General features: G+C 41.2%; 1 protein-coding gene across 5 annotated transcripts in view; it reads right to left on the reverse strand.

The window, feature by feature from the left end:
• Positions 1-216: 216 nt before the first annotated feature.
• The window catches only part of HS6ST2 (heparan sulfate 6-O-sulfotransferase 2), a 331,407-nt gene continuing 317,800 nt past the window's right edge, over positions 217-13,823 (reverse strand). For 3 of the 5 annotated variants that reach the window (XM_063660008.1, XM_054472918.2, XM_054472919.2), the window contains one exon: positions 228-3,314. In XM_063660008.1, the coding sequence (XP_063516078.1) occupies positions 2,432-3,314 (883 nt within the window). In that variant the 3' untranslated portion in view covers positions 228-2,431. Of the gene's footprint in view, positions 3,315-13,823 lie in introns of all 5 variants that reach the window. The other 2 variants (XM_054472917.1, XM_054472916.1) reach the window with 1 other exon arrangement.

Here is a 13,823-nt window from a genome sequence, read left to right on the forward strand (position 1 = left end):
TTGGACAAGCTTGTACAAAAAACATGGACTTCCAGAAGGAATAACCCCAAATTAAGGCCATTTTAGTGTGAGGGATTAGAATGGGCCATCTAATTTTCATACCTGGCTGCCAAGAGGAAAAAAGGAAATGTCTTGTTGAAAAAAATTCTGTTCTGGTTTGTGAGATCACAATGTCTAGTGGCTGCAAATCTTGAAATTATGAGATTACTCAGAGCCTGTAATTTAAACTTTATTTCATATCTATTGTTAAATTACACAAAATCAGTGAATGGTTTATAAAGCTACACCAATGGACAGATGTTTACAGTTGAAATCATGGGATTTACATAATGGCAAAAATGTATATTTATAACATCCTCTATATACAATAATCAGTATAGACGGAGAAAATGCACTTAATCTTTGCAAATCATGCACACCACAGCAATAACACAAAATGTTTTTTCTGTAACAAGCTTTTCCACTGGCTCAGGCTTCATCCTGCTTTCCAACAATACCTATCAGTTTTAAAAGCAAACATTTTCAATTAAAACTAAAGAAAATTGAAATACCATAGTGATCTACTAACTATTTTAAAAACACAATTGTACACAAAATAGTTTTACTCTAAAACACTGACTTCAAGGTGTGGAAAAATTCCTTTCAGTTTTTTAGCTCTCAGGATTTTCAGGACTGCAATACTGTCAGACAAAACAAAAGCTAGAAATACCGATACAAGCTCAGAGTCAAGAAAATCTATTTTAAACCCAAATACCCAGCTTCTTGTCCAGTTTGTGGCTATATTACTGCAGATGAAACACATGAGCAGATTGTACAAGATCTGACTTTATGGTCACACTTCTAAGCATGTCCCTTGTGAAAACATAAATGCCACTTTCAGTCACTTTGTTTGATTTACAGCTAGGAGGTTAGTGTAAGTCCTTGCATAAGAATATAGCAAAATCCATAGTAAAATGAAAACTGCCCAGAATCATCATGCTTGACAGCACAGTGGGTTACGTACTTCTTTTTATCTTGATCAGCTTGTAATAGATACCATAGAAGTATTTTTGCATCGACTTATACTACCAAATTACTCTGCTCAACTCATATGTTCCTGATATGTAACCTCACTACAGAACACTTTTTACTTTTGCTCTTTTCAAAACAAAAACTTTGTAGAAGGGTTTGCCCACATTATCAAGGTGCTATTGAATAACTCTGGCTAGCCTTCCTAATGCTTATTTTATCCTTTTTTGGCTTTTGTAATTGTCTACAAATCTGTCAACACGAAAAAGAACTAAAGGGCTAGAAATAGTTGGCCCAACTGGAAACATTACAATAGAGATGTACAAAAAGTAAGTAAGAGTTCACATTTTAGGTTAAATTCTATCTGATCAAGAATAACTTCAGCAATATTTTTAGACACATTATCCTGTTCAAGTTTCTTGATTAGGACCTCACTACACAAATATTGATAAAATAATTCTATAGAAAGAAAGTCCTGACTTTAATCCAGGATTATATACCACAATAACTTCAGCAACACACCATTTAGATGATGAAGAAAGATTCTATACATGGGTTAATTTGGAATGAGCACAATTCAGAGAAGCCTTAAAATGAATGAGAAGCAGCGCCAAAATGATTCCAGTATTGTTGAAATTACAGTGCCCTGAAAGCGCCTGGAAATTAGATCTTTACACTGATATTTCATTTTGAAGAAAAAAAAAAAAAAAGGTGTTTTGTTTAATGTGAGATACACCCTGTTTAAAACCTTTAAACAGTAGAAGGTAGAAAAAGTTTAAAATTTTAAACATCTCTTAAATATCAAGATATGAGTCCTGTTCTTGAAAAGCCAATATTTTGACATAAAACTACCCATGTTTGGAGAGGAATTTTTTATTTTCTACAGCTCGGTAAGATTCACCATCAGTTGTTATTCTATTTAAATAGATTTCTTGTTAAAATCAGAAGAAAATAAAAGGTTTTATGTTTCATTTTAGTTGCTTTATGTTTATACTTATTCTCACCCCTGGAAAAAATGTTTGATTCCAAGATTGGGTTTTAACAGTGTATCATGAATAATTTAAAGTCCATTTCTTAGCCATAAGTTAAATGGTCACATTTTATGTTTTCATTTTGTCTCCATGACTAATTTAAGAATTTCTTAAAATATCTAAACAGCAATTTCTGGTGAGTCTGGTTTGGCTTTCAGATTTCATATTTAGTCCAACCCCAAAAAGACAATTTAATTCCATGTTGACATTTGTTTTACCTACGCACAGTATAACACTGAATTGAAAGGCAACTGTAAAGGCAACATCTAAACTTTTTTTTTAAACTTCCCCAATGAAGGAAGCAGGACGTGTTTGGACACTTTCATCTTTTAAGCTATGCCATCTTTTCAGTGGCGCTTTGGGAGAAGTACGTACAGGCCTTTTTCAGCCATTTAACGCCATTTCTCTACACTGCCTATGTAGTCGTTGGTGCCATTGCTGGTGTTATCATTCTGCTCCTTGCCTGAGTTCTGCTTCGGGCTTTCCCGGTTCTGCTTCTGGCTTGAACTCTGAGTCAGATTCTGCATCAGATTCTGCATCAGATTCTGAGTCAGGTTCTGATTGGCATTCGGATTTGGGTTCTGACTCTGATTCTGATTCGGATTCTGGCTCTGGCCCTGACCCTGGCTCTGGAAATGGGTCTGAAGGAGCCTTCCCTTCAGAAATTTGCGTTGTTCCTGACGCTTTCGCCTGGCCTCCTGATGCTCTTTCTGCCTCATAAACTGATACCTCTGCAAAAAGAGGTCTTTGGCATAGCTGTACAACTCCATATCCAGAAAATTCAGTCCCTCAATACGCTTTTGAATTTCCTCATTGATCTCTACACTAGAGGCCCTAGTGGTATTATACTGGGTAAATGGCGAAATAAAGTTCATGTTGAAAGTTTTCTCAAACAGATATTGGGTCTTCCGCTGAAACTCAGTGAGGCCGAAGAACGCCATGTGCTTCAGATTTGATTTGGCACTTTCCAGAAGGACTTTGTTTCTTTGCTTTTCAGGCATGACAGAGAGGTTGTAGCAGCCTACCAGGGTCAGGTCGGAGAGCATGCGAACCTGGCGGTTGTTGGCTAGATTGTAGGGACAGTCCATAAACTCTTTGAGGGGGCAGCCAGACCAGTCATCGCCAGTGTAGCAGCTGGGAAGTTCTTCGGAGGTTGGAGGCCTTCCATCGCAGACATGCAGGGATGCTTTCCATGTTGCCCCTCTCTGGACATGCCTCCACTCACTCAAGTACCGGGACACTGGGTCTCGGAGGATGGTGATGTAGTGGAAGTTCCTATGGATGAAGCACAAAAACCAACAGTCAGAGATATGGGTGAAATAAGTGGAGTCATGGAGGTACATGGCACATGTGGTATTCACTGGCCAAAAAGGAAGGCAAAGCAAAAATGACAGGGATCTGATGGCATTTGTCCTGTAAACTGTACTGCAGTCCCCTCTCTGAGTCTCACTAGCCTAGAGATAGCTAATTTTTTCAACCAATTTGCTGATACTTCGGCTAAAACAGGTATGAAAAGGTTAGATTCCAGACATCGACCTTGTCGTGCTTCACTCCCGTTCCCCCTTCCCCTCTTTTTCTCCCTCTCTAACCAAAGACAAAATCTTCCCAATGACACCATTGGCTAACTAGGCAACCACTTTATCTCATGCCCCCCACTCTAAACCACTTAGTGATCATGAAATGGAGACTCAATGGAAGCACATGCTTTATTGGAATGAAATGGAGTTGACAAGTGGGTTCAAATTCTAATCTTATTAAATATGCAATAGCATTTTTTCTAATATCCAGTCTAATCTGCGTATCTTTATGTTTTTAAAAAACTCATTAAATGAGTGTATGATATGATACTCTTGATTCTGGCTGTTGTCATATTATGGCTCATACATTATAGAAGTGGAATGTAGAGATAGGCAGAGTAGCCCAGGGCCTCCAGCAATAAACGCTGTGGTTAGTCACTGACTGAAATAGACATGGTAGCTGCCAATGGCATGTATGCAAGCTACTTACTTGGTTTCCACCTTTGCTCATATGATAATATTCCCAGGATAGGAAACTTAACTCTATCAGCAGCTTCAAAATGTCCCTTTTCCTTATCTACTGAAAGGGCACGTGGATGTCAGCAAGTGTGGAGGCTTTGCTGTATGGCTGTCTTCTCTTTAGGGCTTCAAACAAAGTTATTTGCTCAAATAGCAGACTAGCAAATATTTAAACCACATGTTAACATACTCACACCATACATGGTAGGCACATGCCCCAGAAACATCAAGTCCATGATACAATAAGGCATACTCAAGGAGAGAACCGTGTCGTTGTGCTTTTCATGAGAAATGAGTTACCACTCAGGTACAGAAGATGAAGGACAAGGCCACAGAAGGGCATATTGTGGAAGGAAAGCAACAACAAGCATTGAATATTAGCATTTAGCTTCTTAAAGGAAACCTGGAGAATGGCTTGCAACTTTTCTGAAATATTCATTCCCATCTGAGGCAGTGGTTATTCTCTACCTATGCATGAGGAGCCACAGGGAACCTGCTCAGCCACCTGCTTGACTGAATATTGGCTGATGTCCACTGAGGAAATGTTTCTCCCAACTGGGGCTTCCAGCAACTCAGGCATCCTGAAATCTATCTCCTATGCCTCTATCCTGTACATGGTGCTTGTTCTGCCTGCCATGATCTTCCCTCTTTGGCTGGAAAATTCTACTCATCCTTCAATACCAGTTCAAGTACCATCTCTTCTGTGAAAAAATGTACCCCACTCTGTGTTGCCAGTTATCATTTCTTCCTCTGTGTTGCCATAGCACTTCCATACTTAGCCTTTGTTAAAATATTTGTGATACTGGGGCTGGGCACGGTGGCTCATGCCTATAATCCCAGCACTTTGGGAGGCTGAGGTGGGTGGGTTGCTTGAGGTAAGGAGTTTGAGACCAGCCTGGACAACATGGTGAAACCCCATCTGTTAAAAATACAAAAATTAGCCAGGTGTGGTTGTGCGCTCCTGTAATCCTAGCTACTCAGGAGGCTGAGACACGAGAATCACTTGAACCCAGGAGACGGAGGTTGCAGTGAGCTGTGGTTGTGCCACTGCATTTCAGCCTGGGCAATAGAGCGAGACCTTACCCCTCCACCCCACTGCCCCCCCAAAAAAAATTTGTGATACTGAATTACAATTAATTGTTTATATTTCCACTTAAACTATGTTTTCAAGGACAGGGGCTCTGTCCTATTCTTCTATATAACCCTCATCCCATCCATTCCAGCTTTGTACATTGGCCTTCATCCCTGGCATAAAGCAGAATCTCAGTAACTTCTTTAACTGCTTACTTGATGAACTATCCTGGGGAAGAGGAAGGAGAGAGCTAGGGACATGCCTCATGACATAAAAACTCTGGATAATCTTCCAAGTGCCTTGTAAAAAATCACAGGAAGGTTTTTCTTAAAATAAATCACTTTATATATTTTTTCAGGAAGAAACAAGCATTGGGCACAGGAGAAGCATCTGGGAGTGAGGATGGAAAAGGGGCCAAGAGGGCTTTCACTTGTCTCACTACTTTCCCTAGGACCTGATCTTGTTGGTGTCACTAAAATTCATCTCTATAAGAAGCCACTGCTAAAGAGTAGCAGCTTTTGTTCTCCAGTAGCCTTTACCAACAAAGATGACTACTAAAGCCCTGGGTTCCCTCCTTCCACTCCTAGCTTTAGTACTCATCCATTCAGTGCATACTTATTGAGCCTTTATGCTAGCCCTGAGGCAACAGTTTAGTGGAAATTAGTCTGATTATTTGGAAAAAATAAGAAATTTATTAAGGCCTGTGACACATTTGGATTAACCTTTCAACCAGCTTTTCCAGGCATGCATTGTAATGGGGGGCTGCTCGGTGTTCTAACCCCCCAAAATGGAGTCACCTTCATGCTTAGCTGGAAGTCCTCTTGCCCTAACTTCTTGTATTGGTTTAAGCCTACAGTGACATCTTCTGGTAAATATTAAGAGTGCACCACAGTGCAAGTCTGCAGCTCTCCTTCCTAAACATTGTGCCTAGCCTTTCAGAGCAAATACATCCCAACCACCAGGGTTAATGACACAATCAATGTTTCATAAGCACTACCCCTACCCCAACATGGATAGAGAGAAGGCAACACAGAGACAGACTTTCGGAGAGGGTCTCTCATGTTATGGGTGTGTGGATCCAGTATGCATTCAACTTGAAGGTCACCTAGTGCCCTTAAGAAATACGACAGCCCAACGTAGGCAGCCTCAGTGTCTACACTGTAGGGATTTTCACTGCAGCAGAGAAATTAGAGGGGCACACACATACACACACTCCTGCCTTGGTGATAACAGCCACCTAGACTCAGATGACAACACCTGCAGATATTCAGTGAGTGACAACAGCCCCCTTCTTCCAGGGCAAATAGCCTTGGGGACCCAGAATGCCTCAACTGAAAGCACTTGATGCTGCTTAGAAATACTCCACGTGTAAAAAGAAAGAAAGATCTGCTGAAGGGTAGGTGTCCAGTGTCCAGGGGTCTCCTGAATTGCATGGTGTGTTGGAAGTAGGAAGGCAGGTAAAGATAACACCTGGGAGGTTATGTCAGAAAAAGGATCCAGGATGCTCATTATATCCAAGGAAGAGCTTTTAGGGCAATATCAGAGAAGCACGCTGGGGAATGTGGCTGGGTTGGGGGGCAAACAGAGACATGGCCAGTTTTCCCTCAGTGGTCAGGTCAGGTCAAGACTTGCTTAGTCTTGGCACCTAATGTGTGCCTGGCACTATGGCAGGCACTGGGGATACAGATAGGGATAAGACATGGAAACCCGGGGAAAGTGTTTCAATTGTGTGTGCCATGAATGCTTGGAGCAAGTGCAGGGTATGATTAAAAAAAAAAAAAAAACACCTCACACTGATTTCTAACCTAGCTGAAAGATAAGACAAGGGTTTCTGCAGCTTTATTTTGAAAAACAAGAATTAGATGAGGCAACTGGGCATGGTGGGTCACACCTGTAATTCCAGCACTTTGGGAGGCCAAGGCGGGCAGATCACTTGAACCCAGTAATTCAAGACCACCCTGAACAACATGGTGAAACCCTGTCTCTGCAAAAAATAGAAAAATTAGTGGGTGTGGTGGTGCACACCTGTAGTCTCAGCTACTTGGGAGGCTGAGGCAAGAGGATCACTTGAGCCTAGGAGGTAGAAGCTGCAGTATGCCATGATATCACCACTGCATTCCAGCCTGGGTGACAGAGTGAGACTCCACCTCAAAAAAAAAAAAAATGAGTCAAGGAGAGAGGAAAGGAGTATGAGACAGAAGGATCAGCATGAGCAGAGGCACAGAGGCATAAACCAGCCTATTGTGCAAGAGAAACGTGCATCAAAAAACCTCCCGGTGAGTGAAGGAGTAGTGGCAGGAATTGAAGATGGAGACAGAGCCCAGGACCTGGTTGTGAAAGGCCACAGATGCCATATTAAAGCATTCAAAGTTAATTCTGCAGGCAACAGAGAGGCTTTGAAGGGCTTTAAGCAGGGGAATGACATGATGAGGTCTGTGTTTTAGAAAGGTCATTATGTATATGAAGATGAAATTTGTGAAGTTAGTTAAGAGGCCACTGCAGAAGACAAGGCAAAAGAGAAGGAGGAGCAGACTAGAGAAATATTTAGCAGGTAAAAGTGACAAAAGGGATTCAGGGGAGAAAGAGGAAGAGGAGTTAAGGATGCCTCCTAGGGCTCTGGAGGAAGGTCTGAGGTGCCTGCGGGACATCTGAGTAGAGATGAATGAACAGATCTGGCACTCAGAGAGTAACCTGGGCTGAAGATAAGATACGGAGTGGTCAGCACAAAGTGGTAATTTCCAGACCATCATGGTCTATTTAGGGACCTTTTTAAAGTTCCACTTGTGTGGCTTCAGATATTCGAAGAAGCATTTACCCCAAGGCTTCTCTTCTTTTTTTTTTAGTTGCTGTTCATAAGTTTATTGTCTATATCTGAAAAAATCATAGAAAATTGTTGGGTTTAGCTCTCAGCAGCCCTTCTTTATGCTGAAAATGGTTTTCAACTATTCTCTATATAGCTTCAAGGCCCCACTATCCTGTTGTCTGCCTGCAAGTGCATTCCACTTTATTGGAACATGGCCCTCTAAGCATGATCTGACAAGCAACAAGAAGGGACAGCCTATCACCTTCCTCATTCTTGACACCATTTCTCTTAATGTGGCCTCAGATCACATGGACCATTTTGGCGGCCACACCATACCACTGATACACAGTAAGCTCAATTGTTTCATTCTTTCACATATATGCCACGCTGGAACTCAATCTATATTGTCAGGAACTGATGCAGTGTATTTGTGGCCCTGTTTAATCTCTTCTTGATGGAGGAAATCTAAGCCTGTCAAAAGACATCTACATTCTGATTATATCCCCCAGTATCTTCACCATACTTTCCTGTTCCTGTTGGCAATGCCTGGATTCAGGCATTGATCAAAACAGAGTAAGATGCAGGTGAGAGCAAGTCTCTGATAGTTGCTGGAAATCTTTCTTCAGGTTGACATGAAACTGAAGGGTGCTGCTGAATGGACTGACTTAATTTTAACTGAATGAGACCAGTTCAGCCCCAGGAAAATCATACTCCGCCTGTTTCACTTAGTAGTAATTGGACAGGACTTTCTTGTGACCAAATGTATCACCTAATTAAAATGACAAGGTGTCACATTTTTAAATTGGAGCCATGACTCCCCATTGGGTTACATGGGTTAATTGAATGGCTGATTGGTGCTTCTGTATGCCCATGGTGCCTTTACAGGCACTACACAGTTAAAGGTTTACCACCTTCTACTGAAGGACACTTCTCTGGGTGGCCTTGGACCAACACAATACTCCCCTCATTCTTGCTTGTCATTCTTAAGAATAACTGTAGAATGTGCTGGGAGTGCAGCATCCTGAGCTAGGGAGGAGCTGCCTGAAACAGCAAGAGCCTTGTTCCAGTCCTTCCTGGAGAATCTAACATCTTGAGATAGGGAGGAACTGCCTGGGACAGCCCAGCCTTTGTTCCTCTCTCTCTTGGAAGCAGGATGTCCTTCAAAGCTTTGCTAAACGAGTCACATGGCCCCTGAGGTATATAACTCAAGAAAGGCTGCCTTTTGGGGTCCCTCAGCTATGGTGCAAGTGAGGCATGCTTAATCGAGACTCATTCACCCAGGCAGCTTTCTTGAGTCTTGGGAAACCATCTTACAGTGGATCCTAGGCTTCTTTTGTCCCTTGCTGCCTATCTGTAAGTAATAAACCCACTTCATGTAACTTGTTGCTTATGAGTGTGTTCTGTCTCACTGAACCCATATAAGTTTATAAACAATGCACAGTGAACCTGCTTTGTGTCTACAAGTTTAGGCCAACTTTTTCCTGTCACTGATAAGCAATTGTCGAAATAATAGCAACAAATGAAAGAGTTGTCCAAGCAAGAAACCAAAGGGCCATCCTTGACTCTTCTAATCTCCCCTCACTACTAAGAGCTAAACATTCACTTAAGTCCTTTCCAGTTTCTAATAGCTCTGAAATCCATCCTTTGCACCACTGCCTGGGGTCAGGCCTTCATCACTTCTCTACTAAAACATTGCAGTAGCATCCTGTCCTACCCTTCAGGTCTCCAGTCCCATGCAACTTCCACACCCCCAGATGGCACATATCTGACCTGTCATTTCCTAATTAAGCACTCCCAATGGCTCCCTATCAACTATGACATGAAGCCAAGCTCCTCCACATGTTAGAGACAGCCTTGTGGAATCCAGCAACCACCTTTCTTTCTGTCCAGCCTTCTCAAGTGAGCTCCCTCTATACAAGTCTTTCTCAATTGTGAGTGATCTTCCATCTCCACTCCCCAAACCCCAACTCTGGGCCACTTGGCAATATCTGGGGATATTTTGGTTGTAACGACTTGGGGAGGGGGTTGGTACTGGCATCTAGTAAGTCAAGTCCAGGGATGCTACAAAATATCCTATCGTGCACAGTCCCCCTACAACAAAGAAATACCCTGCCTCAGATGCCAATAATGCCAAGGTTGAGAAACCTTGCTCTATACCCTATATGCTGAATTTTCCAAATCAAAGTCCCAGGCAGTGACTCCACAGGTGCTTTGCCTCTGTATATGGAGTGCCCACTGTTTTGAATGGCTTCTATTTATCCTTTGTAGGTTACCTGGCAAAGTCTTTCAAAACTCAACTCAAAGACTGTCTCCTCCGCGAAACCTTCCTTGACCTCCCTGGACAGAGTTAAGCACCCCCTTCTCTGCTCCAGACGCCCTGGTGTTCTCCCATTGTAACATGTATCACAATGTGCTGGGATTGTCAAGCGATTTTTCTGCCTCTTCCACTGGACTATGAGCTCTGGGAGGGTAAGAACCATGTATCTATCCTCAGGGCCTAGCACAATGTTTGACATAAAGTAAGCAATTCATAAAAGATTGTTGAATGAATTTCTGCAGGAGAAGCAGCAGAGCTTATGATGAGCAAATAGGAAAATGCGTATCTTATTCTTTGATAAGAAAAAGCCACTAGATGTCACTATGAAATAACAGATATACCATTTTATACCTGTAATGGACATTTTAAGGAGATGTAGCTGTGAAGGAGATTTAGTTATATTTAGCTGTTGTCCCTGACTTTTTGTGTAGTATCCCAGTTTAAAAGAAGGCTGGAGTGTTTAAGGACGTTAAAAATAACTAAACAGTTAAAAACAAGAATCTTATTTTGTATTCTCCTTTTAATAGAACATTCTGAAATAAGTGCCCAAGTTCTAAGTCACAGAATCCTACACTCGTCAGAACAGGAGGAAACCTTTGAGACAGTAAATCATTTAGGTCAAACCCTTCACTTTAAAGGTGGGGATACTGAGGCCCAGAGAGAGACAGGCAAGGACTTGTCCCCAAATCACACCTTGCCAGTAGCCCTTGAGAATCAATCTACCTGAGAGAACTATTTCTGGGCTGTGAAGGCCTGTTATTTTAGCAGACCCTCTTTGTGTCTGCTAGTTACCTAGGATGGCACACTCAACCAGGCCTGAAAGAACTCACTAACCCCCATGAAGGGTAAACAGTTGGCTGCTCAAAGAGGACACTTTCTTACACCAACTACATAGCCAGGAGCTGGGGGTGCTCTGTGCCTGACACTTACACATTAACTCCCAACAATCCTGTGAATCATATATTATTATTCCCTTTTCCAGAATGAAGAAACTGAGACTCAGAGATGATGTGACTCTGGGTCACGCCTCAAGTTAAGTAGGTGTGTTCAGGCTTCAATCCAGTCTCTCTCACTCTAGAAATGGTATTCTTTCCATCCTGGAGCTAGGGCACAAGCTCAGGACTTCTGATTCTATGAATTAACTAAAAAAGTGGTTCCTAAAGTGTTAGCCCAGAACCATCAGCATCAGCATCATTTAGGAACTTGTTAGAAATGCACACTCTCAGGTCCACTCACTGAATCTGAAACTCAGAGGCTGGGGCTTGCCAATCTGCACTTTGGGAAGCCCACCCAGAAATTCTGATATACACACAGTTGAGTTTGAGAATCATTGTCCTAGGCATGTGGCTTCAGAGATCAGAAGTCTCTCAGAAATGCCAGATGGTATCTAGAGTGTAGACAAGCCAACTGTGCCCCCAAGTGCAAGCCCTATCTTCTCTCTACCCCTTGGAGAAACCCTGGGGGCACCCATTTCCATCGAGGGAAAGTCCAGGGAATGTTGCCTGAGCAAAGTTCTGAGGATCATGCTGTAAACATTTACTTTCCTTTGAGGCTACTGGTTCATGAAAGGCCATGATAAGGTTTTCCCTGCACTACTCAAAGGGGAAATAAATATCAAAGACATTTTTTAATAGAAGGCCAGAAAACCCGTAGCAGTTAAGGTCATAGGAGTGATCAATAAAAAGTTAATTTAAGAAAGGAAACAAATTCTTATCCCAAATCAATAGGAGTGAACATTCTATTATACCTGTAGCATATATATATATGCTATATATATATTATATATATTATATATAATATATAATATATATATATAATATATATACATATATACAATATATTATATATACATATATAATATATATTATAATATATATAATACATATATTATATATATAATATATATTATATATAATATATATATAATATATTATATGTATTATATATATAATACATATATATATAATATATGTATTATATATATATAATATATATTATATATGTATTATATATATTATATATATATAAAAGTTCAGCCTTTGCACATCTTGTTCTTGGAGAAACAATGAGTGGTAGAAAAAGAACTGTGGTTGGTGGTCCTAAGTAAACTCTGCCAATAGTTGGGGGGGTTGTATATGACACTGAGTCATTAATGTTGAAGGTCTGGTCTCCTTCCTTGGCTAATGAAGTCTAAAGCAACCACATGGATCCTCCCATTGCATGTAGATCACTGGGTCAAAGCAAGGAGGAAGGCGTTCAAATCAAACAACATTAATATGTGAGCACAAACTAAATAAAAGTATGGTAAATTGAATCAAAGGCAAACATGCTTCTGATGGAGCTGGACCCCTTAAGCCCTGGAGGTGCTGTTTTAAGTGCTTTTCTTGTGTAGCTCGTATTAGTAGTCCCCAAATAGGAGTTTAATAAATGCTGTTACCAGCAGTGGCAGCAGTCTCATAAAAGAAGTGTGGGACTTACAAGGGGACTACTTTGAAGCAGACAGACGTGCCGCCTGTAGATGTGCTGTTTTTGGCACATTTGTCACAAGTTTTGCGGCTTAGTAGTCATGCTTTACCTAGTGAGAAGAGTGAGCTGTTGCATTTGCAGACAGTGGGTTGCATAGAGGAGTGTGACACATGACTTCATGTAATTGTCTTCACAACACTAGAAAGACCTAAATGATCTGGATGCTGAACCTCTTCCTTTCCCCTTCAAGTTCATGCTGTGGGCTGCTGACTTAGCCAGACTTTCTGGGCTACCCACAGGAGGTGGGGAGCAAGGTGAACTCTTGGGAGCACAGTGATCTATGAGACAAGCAAGACTTATTAGACACAAGATCTACCAGACACAAAACCAAATCTGAAGAGGCTGAAGGTCTTGCACCCACCAAACATGCTATTAGTTCTCCTTGCAGAAGTTTTCTGCTCTTCTTCACACCTCACCCAAAGGAACAGTTCTGTGGATATAAAGTAACACCTTCATTCATTGATTCTTTTCCTCTGATTAACTAAAAGTAAACCCATCTGTGTGTATTGTGGGGAGTGCCCAAAGGAGCACAAATGGGCTTTCATTAAACAGAAGGATGTTTTTCTATGCGATTCTTTTTCTTTAACAAAGCAGATTTTTTTTTCCTTTGTTGAAAATAAAGAAGATTTCTAATGCCTTTGAATTCAAACTCAAGGTGGAATTCTTCACACAATCAGTCCTGGTGATATTTACTTCTTTTTAAAAGAAATCACTCTCCTCTTTCCCAAAGCCCAGTAGGTTTCAAAGTACATCAATCTAAGGGCTTTTGCAAATAATGAGAAAGCTGAGTTCTTTAACAAGATGTGAAATTCCAAACTTTATGACCCATAGTTGCAGGCCTTTACCCAGAATCCATCCAATTGCTTGACATCATGAAACATTTTGTAGATTACACTGCCTTTCTCCCAATTTTTTGCATTCTAAAATTATTTTGTGAGTCTTGGTTCATTAATAGTCAGTGTATTTTTGAGGTGGAAGAAACTTTTATGAAAATACCCTACAGCATGCAGATTAGGGGAGTGGGGTCCCA

Source organism: Pongo pygmaeus, chromosome X (genome assembly GCF_028885625.2).
Source record: "Pongo pygmaeus isolate AG05252 chromosome X, NHGRI_mPonPyg2-v2.0_pri, whole genome shotgun sequence".
Taxonomy (NCBI): Eukaryota; Metazoa; Chordata; class Mammalia; order Primates; family Hominidae; genus Pongo; species Pongo pygmaeus.